This window comes from Chinchilla lanigera, unplaced genomic scaffold, assembly GCF_000276665.1.
Source record: "Chinchilla lanigera isolate Chin_1 unplaced genomic scaffold, ChiLan1.0 scaffold00004, whole genome shotgun sequence".
In the NCBI taxonomy this organism is placed as follows: domain Eukaryota; kingdom Metazoa; phylum Chordata; class Mammalia; order Rodentia; family Chinchillidae; genus Chinchilla; species Chinchilla lanigera.
The window spans coordinates 10,511,180-10,527,503 of NW_004955405.1; the positions used below are offsets into that span (position 1 = coordinate 10,511,180).

The window sequence follows — 16,324 nt, forward strand, 5'->3', positions numbered from 1 at the left end:
TATATGTGTATACCTGCTACACTATCTGTGGAATCTGAAAATGAATATAGCATGCTGCATGAGTGTAACATGCCTTCAATGAATTTATATCCTACTATGAATAAAGATACTATACTATAGTTCAGAAGCATTGTTGAACAAGTATCTTGAAATTTCTATTATCCATTAACCTTATCAGTTATTATCATGTCTATATTTTTGTATTCCTGTCTTTTGCTATCACATCTCTCCACTTTTATGGTAACATGTACATTTGGAGGTTTTTCTCCCCATTTGCTAGAAACCATTTACTTGTATATAAAAATCAGAAAATAGGGGCTGGGGATTTAGCTTAGGGGCAAAAGCGCCTGCCTGGCAAGCACAAGGTCACGAGTTCGGTTCCCAGTACCGGAGAAAAACCAAAAAAAAAAAAAAAAAATCAGAAAATATTCTTAAGAAGAACAAAACTTTTCTATTTAGGTGTTAAGTAGAGTTTATGATATTATGGAAGAGTCAAGAAATTTTGCTTATAAACTTAGAGATGACTTTTTGAGATGTTGTCTTTATGTTTTTGTTAGCTTAGCCTAGATTGTTTTCATGTGAACAGTGATGATATAATTTAGTGTAATGTAATAAAAACCGTTAGGGTATTAAAATTTGTTGCCATTTGCACAGTTTGGTTTCACTCACTTGTGATATTCTCATAAGAAATAGGGTTTGTTACATAATGTTTATTTTTTGGGAAGAATAAGAATGTGGCATAGAGGCTAACATTTGTGATATGAAGTACAGATTTATGAAATGTGAATAAAATGCCTTATGTTCTTTCTTTATGCTCTAATATAATTAATTTGTTTCTAGATGCTGGCATCACCATCTACATCAGGTCAGCTGTCTCAGTTTGGGGCAAGTTTATACGGGCAACAAAGTAAGAATTTTGTATTTATTCTGGGATACTTATTTAAGAGAAAAGTAACTGATAAGTAAACAACATCCACTGCTGCCCTTCGGGTTTTTGGATTTCACAGAAAAGATACTTTTCAGAATTTTGTAAAAAATTTTACATAGTGAAACCTCATTATTTTAGCCCTTACTAATTCTAAATTTATTACTTGGATATAGAATAGATTCAAATTTATTGTGACATCTTTTGTGTTTGTATGTTCTTTTGTAATATTTTTTAAAATTGGCAAATTAAAAGTAGATATTTGTTTTTTTTTTCAATTAGAGGAATTTACAAGTATGGGTTTTTGTTACTGTTTCTTATTTGGTTTGGTAGATTGTTTTATGTTAGTGTGGCCTGTGATTTTAATTACCATAGCAACTGTTTATGCATTGATTTTTGTTTAGCAAAGATTTTCTCTTTTGCTTTACCTCTGTCTCATTATAGAATCTAAATTTTTGACTCACAGTTCAGTTCCTTTTTCATTGTGTAAGATTTTTTTAAAAAGTACATTTTTAAAGCGCTTAGCATAGTGCCTGGTGCATAGTAAGTGCTCAATAAATGTTAGCTATTATTATAAAATCTGAATTATAAAATACCTTCACATTTTTCCAAATTTCAAAAATCCTACCTATTAAAAAGATTTTATCATCTCCATTAGTGTTAACAATCTATTGGTTTATTTCTGCTAATAAAATTTCTGTTAATGGAGCAGGGTATTAAAAGTATTATAAATTCCAGTCAGATTTATACCATAATTAAGTAACTGGAGGAGACATCTGCTTACTGACAATCTTAACCAGCTTCAAATAAAAATCACTTATTTGATTTGGAACCATTCCTGTATAATGAGAAATAAAATTTTTATAGGTATCAGAATACTTTGTCATGCCACTTTACCCTTCATATAGATTTTAAAGTTTAGTGGGAGGATGAAACTTAATTTTGTATATAGGCATTGTTTCTATGAAACATAATTTTGCTAATACAGAATTAGTAAATAAAATACATACATAGAGATCCCCCTTCCCTCCCTCCCTCTTTCCCTTCCTTCTTCCTTCCCTTTTTCCCTCCTTCCTTCTCTCCCTCCTTCACTTCCTTCCTTCCTCCCTTCTTTCCTTCCTTCCTTCCTTCCTTTCTCCTTTAACAGTTTTCCTAATTAAATAAAAACATTTTAAAAGCATTCTAGAAAAACTATTGCTTATTTATCAAAAAATGCTTATCCTGTTGAAGGATTATTGACTAGTAATGTTCTGTTTAGCCTGTGTTTCAGCATGACCTTTACCTTTCTGCTGGTAAGGCTTACCATAGAAATATATAGCTGTTTTAAAACACTTATTTCAGTAGAGCAACTGCAAAGATCTTATTTTGCTAACTTAAAAGTTCCTCATATATCATAGCAGAAATATGAAATGAAGAAAAATAACATTTGGGAAACAAATGTTTTTTTGTGAAGGAAAATGGCAGTGATTATTAACAGTTTATTGAGACCTTATACAGGCCAGTCTGATGTTTTTTAACTTTAAAATGTAAAAATAAAAATGGGCTAAGATATAGAATGGATTTAGATGAAATATATTGTCTATCATTAATATGATAGACAATTATTGACTTCAAATTTGTGTAAATCATTGTGTATTAAGGATGTAGAAGGATTAATAAATGAGCAAGTTTATTCTCCTTGAAAATATTTTAAAAGTGTTCCTTAGTTTTAAAAGAAGCTATTTATGATAGTCCCTTTCTGTTGGTCAAATGATTACATTTCCATAACCTTAGAGAAGCAGCATTTTGAGTATCTACATTATCTTCTTCAGTTTAAATTTTAGGTGTTAGCCTACTGAAAAAGATGCAGCTTAGGTCAGCTTAGCTGACCTGTTTTGCTTTGGGATACAGTTATTTTCCAAGGTACGTATTTAGAAACTACAACTAGTGAGAAAAGACAATCTGTATTGCCAGTTTTTTCTTGAGACCCTAGTGGCCAAATTGTTCATTTTACTGGTAGTATGAACACCTCATCAGATGGAGGGGAGTGAGTTGCCATATGGGCCTTGGGTGAGGATCAGGTTCTAGTAGTTTAAGTGAGAATGGTAAATTCTGAGGGACTGACCTGAAGTATGGAGGGAAGGAATTAGTGGGTGGGAGTGCCATTGTTAGTGGCAGCTTACTGGTACGACACACTGAGACTGGCATAACTCAGAGTGGTTTCTCCCATGCACACTGTGGCACCACCATTAACTTTGTGTTCATACTAGAAAAGTTCAGTAGGATTTTGTGGCATTTGCATGAGGGGTCTACTGGTTAGAAAAGTTAGAAGTGGAAGACATGAAGAAGAAAGATTAAGACTTGGTGAAATTAAACAAAGAAGGGAGTTTTTCTTGGAATGGATATAGAACTACTTAAGGCTATGTATGGTTTTCTAGGTTTGGGTGCTTGAGTTACTCTGAACATACTGGACTAGGGGTTCATATGATCTCAAATTCTGGTATATTATGATTGTGTATCCTAAAAGTTAACTTTTCATCCAAACATTCAAATAGTGTACATCAGATGATAACTATAGAAACCAGTAAGCATAGTTATATTCAAATTCCATGGGGTCCTGTATTTATCTTTGTATGTTCATAAAGTTTGACATATGCCTTATAGGTTTAAAGATCCTTGAGCTCCCTAAAACTATTTACTAGATTGTAGTGAACAGGGAACCGGGAATTAATTCTACTGGGTAGTCGGTGCTTAAGAGTTAAGAGATGATATCGTTGGAGTGCTTTCTAACTGACCAGTAGGATTGAGAGCCTTACAAAGTTGGAGGGAAAGGAAAGTGCTGTTTTGTGAGTGCTCCCTAGTATATGGTAGTGACTTAAGAGCATGTAGATTTAGCTCTCCGGATGAATCTTGTATACATTTGTATCTGCATTCTCCAGGGTCCGGCCTCTAGTTGGGACGGGAAATAATTATTCCTGTGCTGTGGACTGTTAGCTTTAGAGTAGTGGCATAGTCTCAGGCTTCTATCAGATACCCCTTTAAGAACTCCTATGCAAAGGCTCCTTGGTTTGTAGAAAACCAGAGCATAAGTGAGATGGTTCAAAAGTGATATTGTTAACAGTATGAACAGAACCATTTAACAGATAGCTATATTTTAGTAATTACTACTGAACATTGGGAAGTCTTGCTGTCAAACACATGCTAGAGTTGAGGAGGTTAGGACATATATAAAATATTAAATAACAGCCTGTGATATTGATATATAGGTATCATGTATGGAATGGTATGGGTAGTGTTTTAGGGTTTGGGGAGAAAAGCACAGTGAATTATTTTGATTACAGGAAAACTTCAGAAAGGAGATAGGAATTGAATTTGACAGCTACTGAATGCCTACCATATGCATTGTGTCATGCTAGATACAGGAGATACATGTAGAAGAGGTCATTTATTCCCTTTATGACATCTTTGTACAGTGTATATACCGCCATGCTGTTACTGGTTTTATTTTTTGCATGTTTTTATTACCTTTATATCTGCAGTACTTGGTACATGACATGCACTCTGTAGGCATTTGCTGAATATGTGATGAGCAAGATCTGGTTCCTGTATATAATTTAACACTAAGAGCATACATTATTTAACTGCAGAGGAAGAATTTGAGAGGTTTCTGGATATTTCAGAGGCAGGAATCATCACAAGGAAAGGATTCACAGATGAGATCATGTTTGAAATTGGCTTTGAAGATCCAAGTGCAGTTGTTTTAGCCCTGAAAATAATACTTACATTGTGGGATAGGTTTGAGAGTGGTCCACTTTATCAAGGAACACTTATTAGGCTATTAAATTAATTTCAGCCAAGAACTGTAGTCTATACTTTCCTGTGATACATGTCTCAAGATCTTTGCTACTTTCCAAATTCAAGAGCTATTCTGTGGTGACAGCAATCGCTTCCTTTGATGATCTTATTTTATCTTCACCATAAGACTGCCTGTGGGCTTTCTTTCCATACACGTTCTACATAAAAGCTAAACAGCGAATATTTGTTTAGTGTGTGTCTGATGTTACTTTAAGCATTGTGTGTACATTAACTTAATTTTCACAATTTTGTAAGTGTAAGGGACATGCCAAAAGTTGTGTAAATACTAAACTATTGATCCCCAATTGCATTACAGGAATAATTGTATGTATGGGTTGAGAACTGCAGATTCTTTGAAACCCAAAAGCTAATTACTACTCATTGAATGTCATGACCCTAGAGGACCATTTCCCCATAGTAGAAATTATTTATGTTAAATCCATAGGCCAGGAGTCTTTGAAACACCCTACTGAAGACAATATGATAGGACTTATTTAGACATCATGTGCTTGAGGGCCCACTCTGAATGTGGTTATTATTCCAAGAACTAATAAGGAATATGTCATATAACAGTTTCTGTTTCATGCTGTTTAGTTTTAATAGAGGAAGACAATAAACATGCTGGTAACTAAGTAAATAATAATAACTCCTGTAATGAGTGCTGCACAGATTAAGTCAGATTAACAGGATGAGTAGATAGGATTAATATTTTAGATGGAGCAGGAGAGACTTGTCCCTAAGGAGGTAATATTTGAATGGAAAACTAGATCTTGGCAGAGGTGAATTCCTTGGGATGATGTAAAGGAGAGCTTTTCAAATACAACCAACACAGGCGTAACAGTTCTAAGTTTCAAGAATGTAAGAATGACCTTAGTGAGTTATAGAAGAATAAGAGGCCCAGTGTAATGAATGAAGAGATAAGATTCATGAAGCAGCAGTTGTCAGATAATTTTGAATGCAATTTCACTTTTAACGATCACTTGGTTATGTGAAAAATGGACTGGATGGGGAAGGAACAAAAGACAAAACTACTTCTGTAGTAACCAGCAAGAAAACAGGGTAACTTGGATTAGTGGTGGAGTTACTGGGCAGGAGTCAGATTTGAAATATTTGGGAGATAGAGCTGGTTTGACTTGATGGTGTGGGATGTAGCAGAGGGATCAAGGATAATTTCTAAGGTTTGAGACCTGAATAAGTGTCACTAATGTATAATGGGTCCTTAGGCTGAGGAAAAGGACGAAGTATACTTGAGAGATGCACACAGCCCTCCCACAGGTAAAGATCCTGTGGAACTTCTCTAAAGAGCGAACCAAATGTTGCTTGGGATTATCTCATGTTTCTTGTCTCATATTCTTAGCACCTAGAGTTACGGTAAGCCCATTCCTCCAGGTGTATAACTTGTTTACCTTTACCTTCCCTTCTTTCTCCTCCTTCCTTTCCTGTCCTTCTTTCTCTCTCTTTTCCTTTTTTGAAGAGATAGGTCCTTACTACGTTGCCTAACCCAGCCCAGAACTCTTGAGTGCAGGTGATGCTCTTGCCGCCACATCACGAGTAGCTGTGGCAACTGCACCCAGTTTATTTGCCGTCATTTTCATATAGCTTGTCATTTGCTCAGGTTGAACTGTTGTAACATCAGTCGGTACTCATCTGACTTTTATTTATTTATTTATTTATTTTTTTCCCGGTACCGGGAACCGAACTCACTACCTTGCACTTGCCAGGCAGGCTCTTTGCCACTGAGCTAAATCCCCAGCCCCCGACTTCCTACTAGTACCACCAAATGCCTGGTTAAAACTTCTTTATTACTTAGTTCATATGATGTTTCCCTCAAGCAACCTTTTCTGATCACAAACCCATCTATTCCTAAATCTGAATTAGTAGTCCCTCCTATGCGCATTCAGACATGCTGTGTAGACTCTGTAGACACCTGAATCATAGTACTTATTAAATAGTCTTTGATATCTCTGTAGAACAGGGGAAGAAAAAGTGTCCTTGGTAGAAGAATAATTTGAGTAGTAAAGGTACAGGGGCAGATTTGAGAAGGGCGATAGAGAAAGAAGAAAATTATAAATCAAATATTATAGTATATAAACATAAAAATGTGAAGCGGGGTTAGAGAAGAAATCTTCTGGGTCCTAACAAAATTTTAAAGAGTAAGTTTGGATTCAATATTATTGTGATTGAACTTCATACTCTGTATAACAGTAGTTCTCAATCTAGGCTCTATTTCTAGATGCACTTCAGTTTTAAAAATCCTACTGCCCATGAATTACCTAGACTCAGACTAAATCACAATTTGTGGAGGTAGGACCTATATATTGAAGTTCTCTGGGAAATGCAAAAGTTAGCAACAACTATAAAAAGTGAAAAGCAATGTTTATTGTAAAAAGGTCGTTCAGGTAGAAGTCAAGAACCTGGATCGTCTTTATACAGTACTTCATTGCTTGTTATCTTGAGCACCTAACTCAATGCCTGGTTTGAATTCTTTGTCTATAACCTAATTGATTTCTGAAATCTTTTTCTACTCCTAAATCTTCAATTTAATGAAAGAAATCTCATGTAAAATAGTTTTACAGAGAAGATTAATTAGCTGAGTGCAGGACAAGTTAGAGGTAAGACATTGAGATAAAGCACCATTTAGGACTAATGTGCTTTTTAGTGTGATAACAGTTTCTATAAGAAGCTAGATGTTTGGGGAATGGAAAAGGAAACACTCTCAGCTTTCCTGATTTTTCCTCCCTAGCCATAATAAAAATTTTAGGGGACTTTTATTTAACTGTGCACATTCACAGATTTGGTTTCTATGATTGAATATTTTTCTAGATAACCTGTATTGTTAATATTATCAATAGCGAAAGGTTGAGTACACAGTGGCACACCATGCCTTAAGTGTTTAAGAGATGTACTGTAGTCAATTTGTGCAACTAAAACAATTCATGGTGTAATTTCTTAGATCATATTCTTTAGGGTTTGTGAAAAATGATCAATAAAAAATTCAGTTCATTCTTTAGTTGTGAACCCTGCCAAAGAAGAGTTTAGATAAATTTGAGGCCGGCCTGGGCTACCAGGCAAGCTCAAGGCCAACTTGAACTGCAGAGCAAGACCCTGTCTCTGAAAGACAAAAACAAAAAAAAAGAGTTTAGAATACGTTCTTACAGACCTCCTAAAAGAAAAAATTAATTCACAATTACAGCCTTTTAAACTGATTTTTTTTTGTTTTTTTTCCTAATCAGTGAGGCGGGGCTTAAATACCTTCTTTGCGGGGATTGTTAAGGAGAAGTACATGCCATAAAGTAGTAGTATAATGTTTGGTAGTTAGGTATTCAGTAAATTTTAATTCTGTTGTCCTTTAGTCACTTACTCAGCACAAGTTCATCTGTGCATATTTATATTTGTACTTATAGTTCTTCTATACTCCATCTGGGAAAACAAAAAACTTTAGCCTCTTCCTTTTTTTTTTACTTTGTATTTCTCATTCTTGGCCAAGTATTTTGGAGATAAGTTTAAATTTTCTTCTCCCCTGAACTTTTCTAGTTCTAATAGTTTGATTCAAATAATCACATTTAATGATTTTGTATATTTTATTTCCGAAAGAAAATCTTTGCATGTTCATGTTCCTTTTCATTGCTATTTGTTTTAAAGAACTTAAATTTTTAAAGTTAAAATAACCCATTAAATATTCAGAAATTGATGATCCAGTTTGTGATGGTGTGGTTTGGTTTGGTTTTGTTTGTCCTTTTGAGACAAGGTTTCGCCATGCGGTTGAGACTGGCCTCTAACTCACTTTGTAGCCCAGGCTGGCCTCAAACTCCCAGTGATCCTCCTGCCTCAGTTTCCCAAGTGCTGGGATTATAGGCGTGTGCCACCACACGTAGATTTGTGATGGTGTTTTTGCTTTGTGATCTCTTCATAGTTCAACAAAATACCACTCAGACATTTTGATTTATTAGCTCTTTTAATGAAAAAAGATAAATTTTGTAGACTAAAATTAAACACTAATATTTTTTATTCCATAGTCTTTTTTTAGTATTGTAAATTAATTCAAATATGCCAATCCTTAGTTGACTAAATACTCTTACCCATTTTTGTTTCCTTTTCCAAACTTTTTTGCTAATATTTGATCATTTCCACTGTCTAAAGTATTTCTGAAATTCCAAATTTTCATTATGTAGCATAAAATAATATGTATATAGAGAGATACAGTGAATAGACCTCAGAAAATGTCTTTCCAGTGTTTAAAAGGAGACTAAAAAGTACTGGATTTTTAGCAAGCATATGTTTATAGTAATGAATAAATAGAAGAGTCAGTTAACTCCCTTAGATTCCTATTTTTATAAAATGCAAACATTAGACTAGGTGATCTTTAAGATGTAAAACACAGGGGCTTTTTTTTTGATGAGTACCTGTGAGAAACACATTCCTATGGGAAATCTGCATGTAGCTAACTTTAGCACATCTTGTTTAGGGAGTAGGATTTAAGCTGTTTGAGGCTAGGAACCTTTTCTGTCTTGTTCACTACTATATCTCTAGCAGACTAGGACAGTGCATATCAAGGTGCCAATAAATGTTTGAGTACTGTGGAAGGTATGATTTTGGCTGTTCATCGTGAGAGCACATGGAAGACCTAGAGGGAAATTGGTATGCTTGGGCAAGAGAAAAGACTGGTTTCTTCAGAAGAAATCTTCAGTAAGCAAATTTCTAACCTCATGTTCTTCCTTATTTTGTCTAAGATTCAGAGAAAGTGGCAACAGCTAGTGGCATTTTCATGGTCACAAAATTTAGAGTGACGTTTCATATATTTGGTAGTGACTAAGTCACATATAATCTAGACCAATTCCCTTTAGGCATGTTAAAGAAATTAGATTGACAAATTCCAGCGCTTATGGTGAAATCCTTGTGATCTCTTAGAAATTGATACATTATTATGGTATGTCAAAAGATAAATCTTACAAAGATATTTGAAAGAAAATATGCATGTATATAGTACTCCATTATTTGGAGATCATAGTTTTAAAAATCTTCAGGTCTGTGAAATTATTTGACCCAATTAGTTCAAAAAGGAGAAAGAAGGCTGGCCCTGGTGGTGCACACCTGTAATCCCAGTCCTGGGGAGGCTGAGGCAGGAGGATTGCTGCGAGTTTGAGAACAGCCTGGGCTATACGAAGTGAGCTCAAGGCCAGCCTAAACTGCATAACAAGATCCTGTCTCAAAAAGACCAAAAAAAAGGCGAGAGGAGCGGGGGAATCTTCTTAACTTCCTAGCATGAAAGACATCTACTTATGTATTACCTCTGTCTGACTTACTAGTTTTAATCTTCATTCAGCATAAGTTTGGTTGACCAGTATACTCTTCTTCAGCAGACTAGAAACAGAAAGCACTAAACATGCCAGTCAGAAAGGTGGAGGAAAGGACTACAGCATAAATGACGCTGTATATCCTTACTTTGAGGGATAAAGAAAAAATAAACATACAGAACAAATTATCTTGGAAAATTATGAATCATTAAAAAGTGTCCATTTCATATTATCTCAGTGAATATATAATACATCTTAAAAATTGTCCACATGGGTTACTTTTTAAATGTTTTGCATCTGAATGGTAAACCCTTAGCGGTATTAAAAATAGTATCTGTGGAACACGTCCGTCCGTCCCTACATCTGGCTGCAGGAGTGCTATATAATACCTTGAAATGTCTTACATTTTTTTCTGTCATATCTATGTCAGGTTAAGCTTTTTATCAGTTGCTGGCATTTTATGTTGGATCTATAAAATATGTAATACTGAGAAATGTGTATACATTTATATACTTGTTCTAAATGCATTTTTAAAAGTATATAAAATTAAAGCTACTTCAATGAAGTGGGAATAATGTCTTTCTGTGTACATCAGTTGTGAATTCAAACAAAAGCACATGACTGTAAAATGTTTTAAAGGTGTATTTCTATGTACTTTGCAAATATGCCTTTAATAAATTTGAAAACTTGGTTCATAGTAATATAATATCTTAATTATTATAACCATTGACAGACATAGTTTATTTTAAAATAGAAATATGAAAGTTATATTCAAAATATTAAATTTCAGACTACAATATTTTGTTAGAATTAGAGTCCATTTGGAGTAAATTGAGTATATCCATTTAAAATTTGCATATTACATTAGGTCATTCAAAAATGTTTTAAATTGCCAGCTCCAGAAGATGGATGACAATTTCATTCCTGATGGCAATGAGTTTCCTTCTTCTGAATCTCTCTATTAGGTGCACTAGGCCTTCCAATGAGGGGGATGAGCAACAATACCCCTCAGTTAAATCGCAGCTTATCACAAGGCACTCAGTTACCGAGCCACGTCACGCCAACAACAGGGGTACCAACCATGTCACTTCACACGCCTCCATCTCCAAGCAGGTATTTATTGATGGACCAGAATATTTCTTAAACTGTATCTTTGTATAGTAATCTAGTTTTTAATTTTTAATAAGATAATTAATTACATGATTTTCTGGTTCAGTGCATAGAGGGGGAGACCTACGCTCATTTTATTTCATCATAAATTGGTAAAAGTAGTACAAGATGTTTTATCTTCCAACTAGCCTACTAGTTGTTAAGTGGTTGGATATTAAGGGTTAATTATCTACTGGGGAGCTTTCCTGAAGCATGTGCAAATGACTCTCCAGATAATTCTAATCCTTGCTCCCTGGCCACACATCCATGGCTTTAAGTGTAAGTAAATAAAATATGACATAGGTTGTGCATATGTTAGTATGAAGAAGATAGAATGACATGAATTGTGAGTGAAATTATTCTAAATATGTAAAATACATGTGTAATTTGTATCATAGTCATACTGATAGTTTAGCATCCTAGATATCACCTTACTTAGTTCCACTGTAATTTTCCTTTTTTTTTTGTTTACTTTGATTTTTCATTTCAAGGAGCTAGAATGGACTAAACAGAAGAATTTAATAAAAATTAGGCATTCAGTGTGAAAGTATATTTGAGATTCTGGGGTTAGACCAATTTATTATTTATAGAGAATATTAATGAGTAATTGTAGAGAGCTTATTTAGTATAATGGACTTCTTTTGCAGGGGTATTTTGCCTATGAATCCTAGGAATATGATGAACCACTCCCAGGTTGGTCAGGGAATTGGAATTCCTAGCAGGACAAATAGCATGAGCAGTTCAGGGTTAGGTAGCCCCAACAGAAGCTCGCCAAGCATAATATGTATGCCAAAGCAGCAGCCTTCTCGACAGCCTTTTACTGTGAACAGGTAAGATATTTATTGATACTGTGTATAACTGTCTTTCAGCTATCTTTGGATTTGCTTTTTTATATTCAACACTTTGTTCTTGAGTCGTGGCTTCTGTATCAAAAGTGTGTTTAATCATACATTTATGAGTAGTGATTCTGTTACACATCACAACTTTAACTCCCCCAAACCTAAAGATACATTCTTTTAGAAAATAAGTTTGATTTTAGAAAGCACATTAGATCTTTTCATTGGTTTTGTTTTTAGAACTATTCTTGGATTTCCACCACTCAAAGTTTTATTGATAGCTCCTTTATTAAGTTAGTTGGTCACCTATGTGGTAAAAGCTTCAGGTTCGTGAATAGGGCTGGAGACGTGTTTGACTATTTCTGCCTTGTATTTGATTAAATACATTATGAAGTAAGATTCACTTTTGTAATTTAGAGACACTGACTAAAGCCTTTTAAAAATCATATTTAGCTGGGCATGGTGGCGCACGCCTGTAATCCTAGCACTCAGGAGGCTGAGCCAGGAGGATTGTTGTGAGTTCAAGACCAGTCAGACTACAAAGTGAGCTCAAGGCCAACCTGAACTGCATAACGAAACCCTGTCTCAAAAAAAAGACATATCATTTTTAGAGTACTTAAAAACAGTATTATATCTTGGGCTTCAAACAAAAAGATAAGACGTGCTTTTTCACTACTTTTTGTACTGTCTGTTGCATATACTATGCAAATAGCAGTAAGAATTACCCATTTTACTAGTATTTTCAAGCTGTTGGTAATTTATTTGGGAGTTACGTCTAAAATAGGCTTCCTTGCAAAAACTTTTTTTTTAATTGGAGGACTATGGTAGTAGTGAGGACCTTTATTTAGCTGTTGCCATACCTGTTTACTTCTGTGTAGTACTTGTAAAATCTGGATTAAAATAGGTTATTAGCACATTTTCTTGCTAAATCATCATCCTATAAATTCTCATTCCTTTATGTAAACTTTGGGTTATTTCAACTATAGTTTTATTGCTCTTTTAATTTTTAAATAAGCTATTATTTATAAGGGGTTATCAAAATTATCAGATTTTTCTCACATTTTTCTGCATTCTTGTAGTGTTGCTCATTGAATATATTTTAATTTTTGCCTTTCTATAGTTTTTCACATTTTATTTTTTAAAAAATACTTTGTTTATAGACTGTCCATGCCACATGAAAATCTAAAACCTTGATTATTTCTACTATTGATACTTAGGTTGATTATAAAATGTTTTCATCTTTGAACACTTGCTCCATATGAGAGTACCTGTATCTTCAGCAATTCTGACTTGATGTCAAACAACTATTTCCATTGTCTTATCTGCTCTACTCTGGAGTGTTGTTTCACCAACTACATATTTTACCAAAAAGTCACTTGGCCAGAGTTCATTTTAGAGATTTAGGCAAAAAATTGCTATCTTCAAATTGGTTAAGCCTGTTCAACACTGATGAACTTTCATCAGATGATTATTTGATACTAAGAGCACATGTTTTATTACAGAATCTGTACTAATAATTTTTTTTTTTTTTTTTTTTTTTTGGCTTTTCTCCGGTACCGGGAACCGAACTCACGACCTTGCGCTTGCCAGGCAGGCGGTTTTGCCGCTGAGCTAAATCCCCAGCCCCTGTACTAATAATTCTTGACATTCTTAATTATTTGACTTTGCTCTAGTTTAGCCCATTTTTCTTTTTCTTGTTACCCTTAGGCTTCTGCAAAAACAAAGGGAGGCATTTGTAATTATTTAGTGAATACTAGTTATGTATTAATTCAGAAATAGAGGGTAGTATTAAGCAGATGGAAGGTAAGCTGCATTTGGAACAATGAATTCAGTTAAAGAAAAGTACCATTTAATTCAAGTCAACCAAACACTTATTGAATGCCTGTTTTATCTTAATGCTAGAAGGCAGATCCAAGGGTGAATAATATGACATGGACTCTGTGCATGAGAAGTTTATATTTTAGTTGGGAAAGGTAGCTGCTGTATGAAAAAGATACATTATGAAAAGTAATAGCAGGTTTTGCAAATAAGGCGAGGGAAACAAGTATTCAGGAAGGATAATCTTATAGTATCTATCTGCATATTTTTGAGGTTACTTATTTGTAGTATCCGGTAAACTGGTTCACCAAGAACATAAAATGATAGCCCTAATTTCAGTTTCTTTCAAGGTTTATATGTAAATTCTTTGCTTTTTTGTTAATTTGTGTGAGCTGCCTTGGTTTTAACTTATTCATGAAAGGACTTCAGGGAAATTTTTAAAACAAAAATAAGATTAAACTCAGAAAAATAAAATTTGAAACATACTGTTGTTTGATGTGAGGAGACCAGAAGTGTACACTTTTGTTTTTCATTTCAAAGCTAGTGTTCTTACTGTTATCTAAAATTATTTTCTGTGTACCCAGTATGTCTGGATTTGGAATGAACAGGAATCAGGCATTTGGAATGAATAACTCCTTATCAAGTAACATTTTTAATGGAACAGGTAAGCTTATTCTGGAGCTAGTACCCTATTAAAAATACAGTAGATTTTAAAATATAAAAATGCAACATACTGGTCTATATATATTTTAAGGTTTTTTTTTTTAAATTGTGTTATGTAGTACAGCTGAATTTTGTGAGAAATTGTTAGAAATAGGATTTAATTCAATAAACAAATAAGTTTTTTCTCTTGGTATGTTATTACCATAGTGATTTGTATTATACCATTGTGATTATTTCCTTAACACCAAGACAAAGCCCAAACATTTACTTAAGCTATACTTACTCTTCAGAGTTTCTTGCTTCAGAACTTTTCCTGTCCTTGGGCCTGTCACTGTAAGAACCATCTGGACTAGGTTAGGTGGTATGATGTTCTGATTATAAAGAGACCTAGATTGGAGAACCTTCGCAATTTTATGGGGCACTTAATACTTTTTTTCATAGTTTTGATAATACTAATTGTGGCACTTAACTATTAGAATTTTTGATCTAGTTTTAGGTATAAAATTTAAAATTTAGTTACATGGAAAACCATTTCTAATTTTGACAGAAAGGTCCCACACTTTGTTTCTTTTATTGACTACTTCAGATGAAAGAGAATAGTGTTAGTGTTTTGCTTCAAGTGTCACCTTCTTCACCATCACTTCCAGACTTTCCTGAGAAAGGAAATAAAGGATGTTGTTATGACTATAGGATCAAAATTGAGGATTGTTATGAGAGCAATATATATAAATGAAGTGGTAGGTGAAAGAAGAGTTAGTAAGATTGACCATATTTTAGAAGCTTGACAGATTTAGTAAAGAGATGTCATTTGTAGCTGTGGGCCTTTAATTTTTAGATGCTAATGTTTGCTCTGCAGCATAGATTGATCAAACAGTATCAAAATATTTGAAAAGTTTCCAAATTTTGCCATTTGTATATGGAAGTTTCGTGTTCAGGATATTAAAAATACTATTGAGTATTTTTTTGTTTCTAAAATGTGTGTTTTTCATTTTTAAGTACCTGTGAAATCAGGCTGTGTTCCATAGTTCAATTGGCATTTTTTTTTTCTAAGTGAGACATTCACTGTGTTGAACAGTGCCACCTTAGATTCTGAGTTACTGTTTTATACACTGCTGCAAAATTTTAGAATTGTTCTTAAAATTCTATTTTCACTAGATATATTTTATATTAGGAAAACTATTTTCAAGTCTTTCCCTAGAAATACAAATTCAAGGATTTATTAAACTTTCTTAGGTTAAATTATATTCTCAAGTTATAAATGGCCAGTTTGAATTTTATCTTGCAGGACCTAAAGATGGGTATTTAAAAAGTCAGTATATATCTAAAGTTTAGATATAAATAATTTGAGAGGTTACTTTTTAAATTAAAAGAGTATGTAACATTTCAATTTATATTTTCTTGTTCAAATGGTAGTACTTTAATTGAAAATTTAGTAAACTTTTTTTTAAACAATGAGTTTGAACAATTTATCTTAACTCTTGTAGTTTTTAAATTATCACCTGCTTTGGAGTATTAATGGAGTCTCTTGTTTTTCTATCAGAAAATAATCTTGAAATAATAGTTGAGATTCTTTTAATTATAAAAATGAAGAAAACAATTAATTGGAAAATGGCACAAAATTGAAATAAAACATGAGGTCAAATAAAGATTAAAGAAAAACTGTAGCATGGGTTGAATTGCTCATAGAAAATTAGGGTCTTCAGAAATTAAATGAAAGAGGGGCTGGGGATTTAGCTCAGTGGCAAAAGCGCCTGCCTGGCAAGCGCAAGGTCATGAGTTCAGTTCCCGGTACCGGAGAAAAACCA

At 33.8% G+C, this 16,324-nt stretch overlaps 1 protein-coding gene across 4 annotated transcripts in view; it reads left to right on the forward strand.

The window, feature by feature from the left end:
- Cnot2 (CCR4-NOT transcription complex, subunit 2) overlaps window positions 1-16,324 on the forward strand; it is a 95,816-nt gene that overhangs the window by 59,766 nt on the left and 19,726 nt on the right. For all 4 annotated transcript variants that reach the window (XM_005374306.2, XM_005374307.2, XM_005374309.2 and 1 more), the window contains 4 exons: window positions 841-907; window positions 11,019-11,166; window positions 11,850-12,032; window positions 14,441-14,520. In XM_005374306.2, the coding sequence (XP_005374363.1) occupies window positions 841-907; window positions 11,019-11,166; window positions 11,850-12,032; window positions 14,441-14,520 (478 nt within the window). The remainder of the gene's footprint in view (window positions 1-840; window positions 908-11,018; window positions 11,167-11,849; window positions 12,033-14,440; window positions 14,521-16,324) is intronic.